General features: G+C 42.3%; 1 protein-coding gene across 2 annotated transcripts in view; it reads left to right on the top strand.

Annotated features, from left to right (window-relative positions):
• The window catches only part of LOC109951455 (26S proteasome non-ATPase regulatory subunit 11A), a 7,977-nt gene extending 361 nt beyond the window's left edge, over positions 1-7,616 (top strand). Inside the window, exons 2-14 of one of the 2 annotated variants that reach the window (XM_020585972.1) lie at positions 17-111; positions 761-862; positions 1,927-2,123; positions 2,747-2,804; positions 2,973-3,167; positions 3,685-3,829; positions 3,996-4,056; positions 4,988-5,050; positions 5,215-5,340; positions 5,518-5,553; positions 5,674-5,725; positions 5,962-6,105; positions 6,396-7,616. In XM_020585972.1, coding sequence (XP_020441628.1) covers positions 21-111; positions 761-862; positions 1,927-2,123; positions 2,747-2,804; positions 2,973-3,167; positions 3,685-3,829; positions 3,996-4,056; positions 4,988-5,050; positions 5,215-5,340; positions 5,518-5,553; positions 5,674-5,725; positions 5,962-6,104 — 1,269 coding nt within the window. In that variant the 5' untranslated portion in view covers positions 17-20 and the 3' untranslated portion in view covers position 6,105; positions 6,396-7,616. Of the gene's footprint in view, positions 1-16; positions 112-181; positions 276-760; positions 863-1,926; positions 2,124-2,746; positions 2,805-2,972; positions 3,168-3,684; positions 3,830-3,995; positions 4,057-4,987; positions 5,051-5,214; positions 5,341-5,517; positions 5,554-5,673; positions 5,726-5,961; positions 6,106-6,395 lie in introns of those variants that run through there. The other variant, XM_020585973.1, reaches the window with a different exon arrangement.

The raw sequence follows: 7,616 nt of genomic DNA on the forward strand, positions 1-7,616 counted from the left end.
GGGAGGCAGGTAAGAAAAAAATGGCAGCCGCGATAGCGGCTGAGTTTCAGAGAGCACAGTCTCTTTTTGGAACAGACCGGAATGCTTCTATCGACATCTTGCATTCAATAGGTAAATATAAATTGCACAGTGTGGTAGTATAAATAATAATTTGATACTAATGCATTGCAGCTATACAGCTCTTCGTCAGACCTGGAGCAACTGAGTTAGCTTAACTTAGCAGTTTAACGCTAAAACAAGCTAGTGCTGGCCGTCGCTTTATCCATGCTCGCACAGTGAGTCAGCAGCAGTGGGCTAGCCGGCTAGCAACGTACCGGCTAGCCTGGCATTTCAGGTCACGCTAGCTGCTGCGGGTCATTCATTTGACTGAAACGTGGGTGACAGCCGGATAGATAACATTAGCATGTAACCTGCGGTTTTAGCAGCTAGTTAACTAGCTGTCGTCTTAACAGAAGTCCGGCCAGCAAGGAAATTACTGTGAAACCGAGTTGGCTCATGTCTGTATACCATTTGGCGCTCTGTTTTGGTTATTAAAGCTTAACTAGCGGCATAGCTGTTATCATCGTTTATCGTTTAATCGAACCGTTCTGATATTTCTTAGTTTCGCTAGCCCTTTGGCTGTTTGCCATCTAACCCGGCCTATCAACGATAGACAGACAGGAAGGATGTAACTTCAGCATTTTCACTGTTTGCTTGTCGCAGTGATTCATGTCAGCACAGGTCAGATTTCATCATCATCATCATCATGTGTGTGTTGTAGTGAAGCGGGACATCCAGGAAAGCGATGAGGAAGCGGTGCGTGTTAAAGAGCAGAGCATCCTGGAGCTGGGTGGCCTGCTGGCCAAGACGGGACAGGCTGCAGGTAGCCGCAACATCACGTTCACATTTCAAGTCACACAAAGCGTTGTCATACTGTATATAACATTTTTTTTGAAGCCACATTAATAAGACTTATCCACATTATCGATGGCCTGACATTTATTTTGATCCAACTGGGTTGTTGACCTGCTAACACATCCAGGAATGTATTTTAGATTAGTTGTTTTCAGTGTGGGAGAGTTTCATATTTTAGAAATTACAGCTATGTGTTGTCATTTGTCTTGATAATGTTGTTAGATTGTGAATGCTGAGCAGCAGAGCACTAAAACGTGTTTTCAGTATGTTAACTGGTGAAGCAATCTGGATATCCTGATTAAAAAAGTCAGTGAAAACAGACATCGTTTTTCACATGTACATGAGAACTGGTTCAACAATAAAGAATTTGACAGAGTCATAACTGTATAAAAGTGTCTTTTAGTAGTAGCTTATTCAAGAAGTTACTTCTAGACTTAAGAATGTTTTTTTAATTTGTTCTTGTCAGCAAACCTGCTCTACATGTCTTTGTTCAGTTATGCATTCACCAATTCTGCACATGTTTAATCAGAAGATTCTGCTTCTTACTTATAGAACTGTCTGTCAAGTTAATACTGGATTAAGTCAGTTTCATACCTCAGCAGCTACATTTCTGCTGCTGATGCTACATTGGCCTATTTTGCCATCAGTATAGAATCGCAGTGCATTTATAATTGTATTAAAAAATTAGACAGTGGTAAGATTTATAAATATCTGTTTGCCTGTTAAGCAAACCAAAACATTGTGCAAGGGCAGTAATAGCTGGTGAAGGCTTGGACATCCTTTAGGAAGTTTGAATGTCCTTTGAATAAAAAGTTTGTTCCTGCCTCACATTTGGGGCAGTGTAAGATCTGTAATTTATCAAAGCAGCAAGAAAGTATGACCTTCCTCATTTTAGTGGCACTATACAGGCCCAGGCTCTGTTCAGACTCCTTGTATACAGACTCAGTCAGAACCCCTAATGTTCCATACTGAAATATAAAAGTGATATGTTGACTCCTCCTTACTCTTTGTCGTCTTTTCTTTTTTTCTCAGAGCTTGGTGGTCTGCTGAAATATGTGCGCCCCTTTCTCAACTCCATTTCCAAGGCCAAGGCAGCTCGGCTGGTCCGCTCCCTGCTAGACATGTTCCTGGACATGGAGGCCGCCACAGGTCAGGAGGTAGAGCTCTGCCTGGAGTGCATAGATTGGGCCAAGGCTGAGAAGAGGACCTTCCTCAGGCAGGCACTAGAGGTTAGACTTCGTGTGGCTGCAGGGCTTGTTTACATCAAGTGGTTTGTTCATTCTGTGGGGATCTTCTTTTTGGCTTGGTTTGGGTGAGCAAGAACAGGCTGTTCTGTGCAAGTCATAACTTTGTCCTGCAACCCAAAGAGACAGTCCACCTCAAGACTAAGATCGAATTATCTGGCAGCTGTCCAGATTAGCTAGCTCTGTGAAAAAACAATTTGCAGACACTAGCTGATCTGGTAGAATCTTCTTTATGCCACCAGTAGCACTATATGTCTGTTTAGCTAGCTGTCCAGAGGATTACATTGATGCAAAACTGGCATCTGCAGTAACAGTGCTAACACTGGCTTCAAACACTACTTCCCAGCCACATCAGAACAAAAGTCTGTGTGCTTTCTAATCGATACTCCAACCTTCTATGGGTATTGGTCCAGTGTATTGGCCTATTCATTTACAAATAGCATTCAGCTCATCCCAATCACGTAGATACAAAGAAGAAAAATATTATTAGACTAAATCTAGGTGTTGGTAAAACTATGTTGTTATGTTCAGTCTATTACCACATGTTTACTTTTTATGGCCCTGTCTCTAAACAATAAATGTACAAGCAAGTTATCCTCTCTCTTCAGGCTCGTCTCATCTCGCTGTATTTCGACACTAAGTGTTACCAGGAGGCAATACATCTAGGTCAGTGTTGAGTTCCTTGGAGTTGGTGTTTTTATTTTGCTTAATTTCAAAAATATTTAGATGGTAGAAACCTCATGTATTAAATATAGCAAATTATTTTAAAAGTAATACTTTAAGTGGAATTTATCACAAAAATGACATTTTTCCATGTGTTTTGACTTAAAACAGGCTCCCAGTTGCTGCAGGAGCTAAAGAAGATGGACGACAAGGCCCTGCTGGTGGAGGTTCAGCTGCTAGAGAGTAAGACGTACCACGCGCTCAGTAACCTGCCCAAGGCCCATGCTGCCCTTACCTCTGCCAGGACAACCGCGAACGCCATCTACTGCCCACCCAAACTACAAGCAGCTTTAGACATGCAGTCAGGTACAATATACATTGTACTACTTATGCAACACCTAAACCAGAGTTTACTAAAGAATCAAAACATGAATAGGTAAAAAAAAAAACAGTAATGTTGCAGGTTTGTGTTAAACATTGCACAATGCAATTAATCTGACACTTATGAGTGTAGCGACTTCTGGAAAGAAACTTAAAATGGGTCTTGTTTACTAATTGTCTGACATGCTATTAGAAAGCTCACTGAGTCTATAAAGAGTAGTTTTCATAACTTTTATTCCATAGAAAAATATTCTTCTGGTTATAACTATTAAATGGACAATGTCATCATAGCGATCAGCTATATGGCAACCCACTCACCCATTCTCATACTCTTTATCGTGCAAGCAAACAGATGCTCCTAATATCTGTGATAACAGTCACCTGTACCCATGTGACCTCTTTCAGTCACCATGACAACAGCAAAAAACATCAACAATATTGCCATAAAACACTCTGATTCATGCCTCCTACAGTGAGCATGTGTGTTTGGGTCTATTTCCAGGGATCATTCATGCAGCAGAGGAGAAAGACTGGAAGACAGCATACTCCTACTTCTATGAAGCCTTTGAGGGCTACGATTCTATTGACAGCCCCCGAGCCATCACAGCCCTGAAATACATGCTGCTCTGTAAAATCATGCTCAGCGCGTAAGTTGTACCCATGCAGATAGTATGCCTGATAAAATAATTTGACCATTCTATTAACCTTATTTCTGTAGCATTTAATAATAGAATATTAGTTTTTTATGTCATTGTTAGAGAGGCAAGAATCTGTTGGTTTGGCTTTTATCAGTGATGTTTGTTTTCTTTTCAGGCCGGAGGATGTCCAGGCTCTCATCAGTGGCAAGCTAGCTCTCCGGTATGCTGGCAGACAGGTATCACGCTTCATTCCTAAAAGTGTATAAACTTGGATTCTGATTTAAATTTAGACACATGGCACATGGCACAGGCTACAGCAAACAGTCAACATGCACGTAGGATCAGTACCTGCGTGAGAGGAAATAAATCCATACCAGCAGGTGGGGGTGTTTGTATTTGTCATTTTAAAAGTGAAAGAGGAAGGCCTACGACTGTGGACATGCAAACTGTAAACAAAGCAGCTTGTAGCTGTTTCTAATTGAGAGTATGTTTGATAAGAAGTTACAAATGACACTGGTGTTGTCAGTTCTTGGTCTTTTGGTTGTGGAAGAAGGAAGGAGGTCGCGGAGGTGAAAAATAAGGAGAAACTGCACTAAATGGGTAAAATCATGGATACTACAGCAACAGGCTGAAGGGCCTTTCACGAACCGTGCTAATCTCAACAGCCAATCAGAGTGGTCTCTCTCACTGTTCAAGGTCCACTGATGATACGCCATACTGAATTGGATGAAAATCCGCCACTGATGTTAACAGTGTGAGACCCACCAGGAAAACTAGATGGACAGTTTTTCACCGATGGCCGGCTGTCAGCTTGGCGTGTCACTGGCCTTAAAATTTAGGCTAACAGCTAGGTTCTGCTCTTTATTAGATGCACGATAGATCCAGCGGTGCCTGATTGCTTTCTGCCTGGGATGTGTTGCTTCAGTCTTTCAGTACAATATCATGTAGCCATCAAGTTTATGTTAAAGCCCTTTTACAGGGCTCTTGTTTTAAACATGTCATTTGGAGATATTCAAAATCAGCCTGAGAGCTAATGTTGCACATTAGTTAGCTATCCGTGGGGGCTAAAATCTACCAGCAACACTTCAGCCAACAAATGGATGGTTGTTGGCTGCTTCTGTCTGAATCACTTTTGTAATCTTTTGTTCATATTGTCCTCCTACACAGACAGACTCACTGAAATGTGTGGCACAAGCCAGCAAGAACCGGTCACTCGCAGACTTTGAACAGGTTTGTGTCTGGAGTTTGATGCTGTATGTTTGTTGTTTAGACTGTGGGTAAGTTATATGTTGCTTCAACAACATTAAGAATTAAACTGCGGTGATGTGAGTAGTGTTTCAGTGTTTTAGCCTCTTCGCTTGTTGTTAAAATGTCCTATTCCTGCCATCTCCAAGGCACTAACAGAGTACAAAGCCGAGCTGAGGGATGACCCCATCATTAGCACCCACCTGACTAAGCTGTATGACAACCTGCTAGAGCAGAACCTCATCAGGGTCATCGAACCTTTCTCCAGGGTCCAGGTAATCCTCTTCATATCTGTTTGCATTCAGCTACAGTTCGGACAGGTAGAGAACCGCATCCAGAATATGTGGAAGGTCCATGAAGACAAAGTATAGGCATAAATAAGAATAATAAGTGATCATACTAATATACCTATAGTATACTTATGTCTTTAACTGCTTGTCTGTCTTTAACAGATAGCACACATTTCCTCCCTCATCAAACTCCCTAAGGTAAGATTTAGCTTAGTTTATTCAGTATTTCACTTTGGTCATACATAAAATGCCTATTCCTAGTAGTTCTTCAGGTTTGTACAGTGAAATACCTACAGTCTGATTGTGCTGAACTTGCAGGGTGATGTGGAGAGGAAATTATCACAGATGATTCTGGATCAGAAGTTTCACGGTATGCAGCTCCGGTTGTTTTAGTAAACAAATGTGCTAGCCTGCAGATGGATCAGATTTACACTCCTGCTAAACTTAGTGTTTCAGTTTGCTGGAAAGATGGTTGATTTTCAGGTGTTGCAGTTGCTTTGTGCCATTTGAGTTCAGTATGATTTGTTCTTACCTGCTGAAGTAAACTAAGCAGTAGCCCTATGATGGGTTTCCTCCCTTATCGTCTGACCCCTTTCACACTGGCAGGTATTTTGGACCAAGGTGAAGGTGTGCTGATTGTCTTTGACGAGCCAGTGGTGGATAAGACGTACGAGGCGGCTCTGGAGACCATTCATAACATGAGCAAAGTGGTCGACTCGTTGTACAACAAAGCCAAGAAGCTAACATAAGGTCAGTCCCATTAGGATTGAGAGCGTTGCTGTTTGTGTGTTCATTCAGTAAAAATGAATTCATTAAACATGGTGTAGCACCATGAATATAACCTAGGAGACTAAGATAAAGTTTGGCCCATTTCAACATACACAGATGAAAACGTAAATGTATGATGACACTGAGGTTTGTGACATTGATATAACTGAATGTCCATACACTAATTTATTCAGTGCACAGAACATCTATTTCATGTCTGTCTGTCCAGAAAGTCTCAGTGTTGGTTGTCTCGCCTCTGCCTCTCCCCTCAGAGAGAGTGAACGCATCTGTCCTCCTGTCCAGAGTGATGTGGGCCAGTCAGACCGCTGTGGATCACTTACTTCAGCCCAGGAGGGATGAGGGGAAGAGGATGAGGAGACTACAGACACTCAGCAACCCAACAAACAAATATACCAGCTGACAACCCACAGACCAACAAACTGACTGTGGAGATGCCGCTGCTCTTGGTCCTCCTTTAGTCCTCTGCTCTCCCTTCCTCCTCTCACTGTCTCTTCCTTCCAGTCTGATCTGGGGTTGATCTGACACAAAAGTGCTTCTCCCTATGGACAAATCCAGGCACTGTGCGCCCCTCTTCTCCCACCACTGGTTTCTGTTGTACGTAACATTGGACGAGCCTTCCTTCCACCTTTTTTTCCCCTTCTGTTTCTCTCTGCACTGGCCATCAGGGAATCCTGTAAAATAACAATAAAGAATACATATACTACTTATACATACATATATTTTAAAAAAAAAAAAAACAGACAAAAACATGCTTGTTCTGCTCTCAGAGTGTAACCTGGGCTGGTTGGCACGTCCCTCACCGGATTCTACCTGTTCTTTTTGCCAACCGGACCTGAAACTGAATGTCTGTCTGAATGTTCTGATTTTCTGCGATTGTAAAGAATGGACCCCACAGTTAACTAGGCCACCTGGAGACCACCAGAACAACCCCCACCCCCCATATTGCCCCCTTCTCCCCTCACGTTTCACCCTGAGTGGTGTCCCTCGGGTACAAGGCATTCTGGGATTTGTGGATCATACAGGGAATTTGCTCTTCTGCCTACTTGGGACCATTTCACAAGGAGAGGAGTACATTCAGCTCTACCCTTGGGTATCCTTTACTCCCCTGCTCCGCCCACTCCCTGTTTGTATATAGCATTTTCCAAGCACCTCTGTTCATCCAAGGCCTGATGTATTCACGCTGCCCCCCCTTTTTTTGTTTTTTTAAATAAAGCTAAGAACAGAGTAAAGCTCACCACTCAGAGCTTGGTCAGTCCGAGTGCTTTTGATACTCAAGACATGACTGGAGACGTTCTGAGATGGTTGGTTGGAAAGAAAAGGGCAGGTTTTGCTGATGAAAATCAAGCTGTACATTTCTGGGAACTTGATTTTGTAAGGAGTTGAGGGTTTACCATATATGTCAGAAAAAGACAAATGCTAATAAAAAAATTTAAAGCTGCAGTTTGTGTGATTTAAGGATCAGAAAACGAAAA

The sequence above is a fragment of the Monopterus albus genome, unplaced genomic scaffold, assembly GCF_001952655.1.
Source record: "Monopterus albus unplaced genomic scaffold, M_albus_1.0 scaffold389.1, whole genome shotgun sequence".
NCBI lineage: Eukaryota > Metazoa > Chordata > Actinopteri > Synbranchiformes > Synbranchidae > Monopterus > Monopterus albus.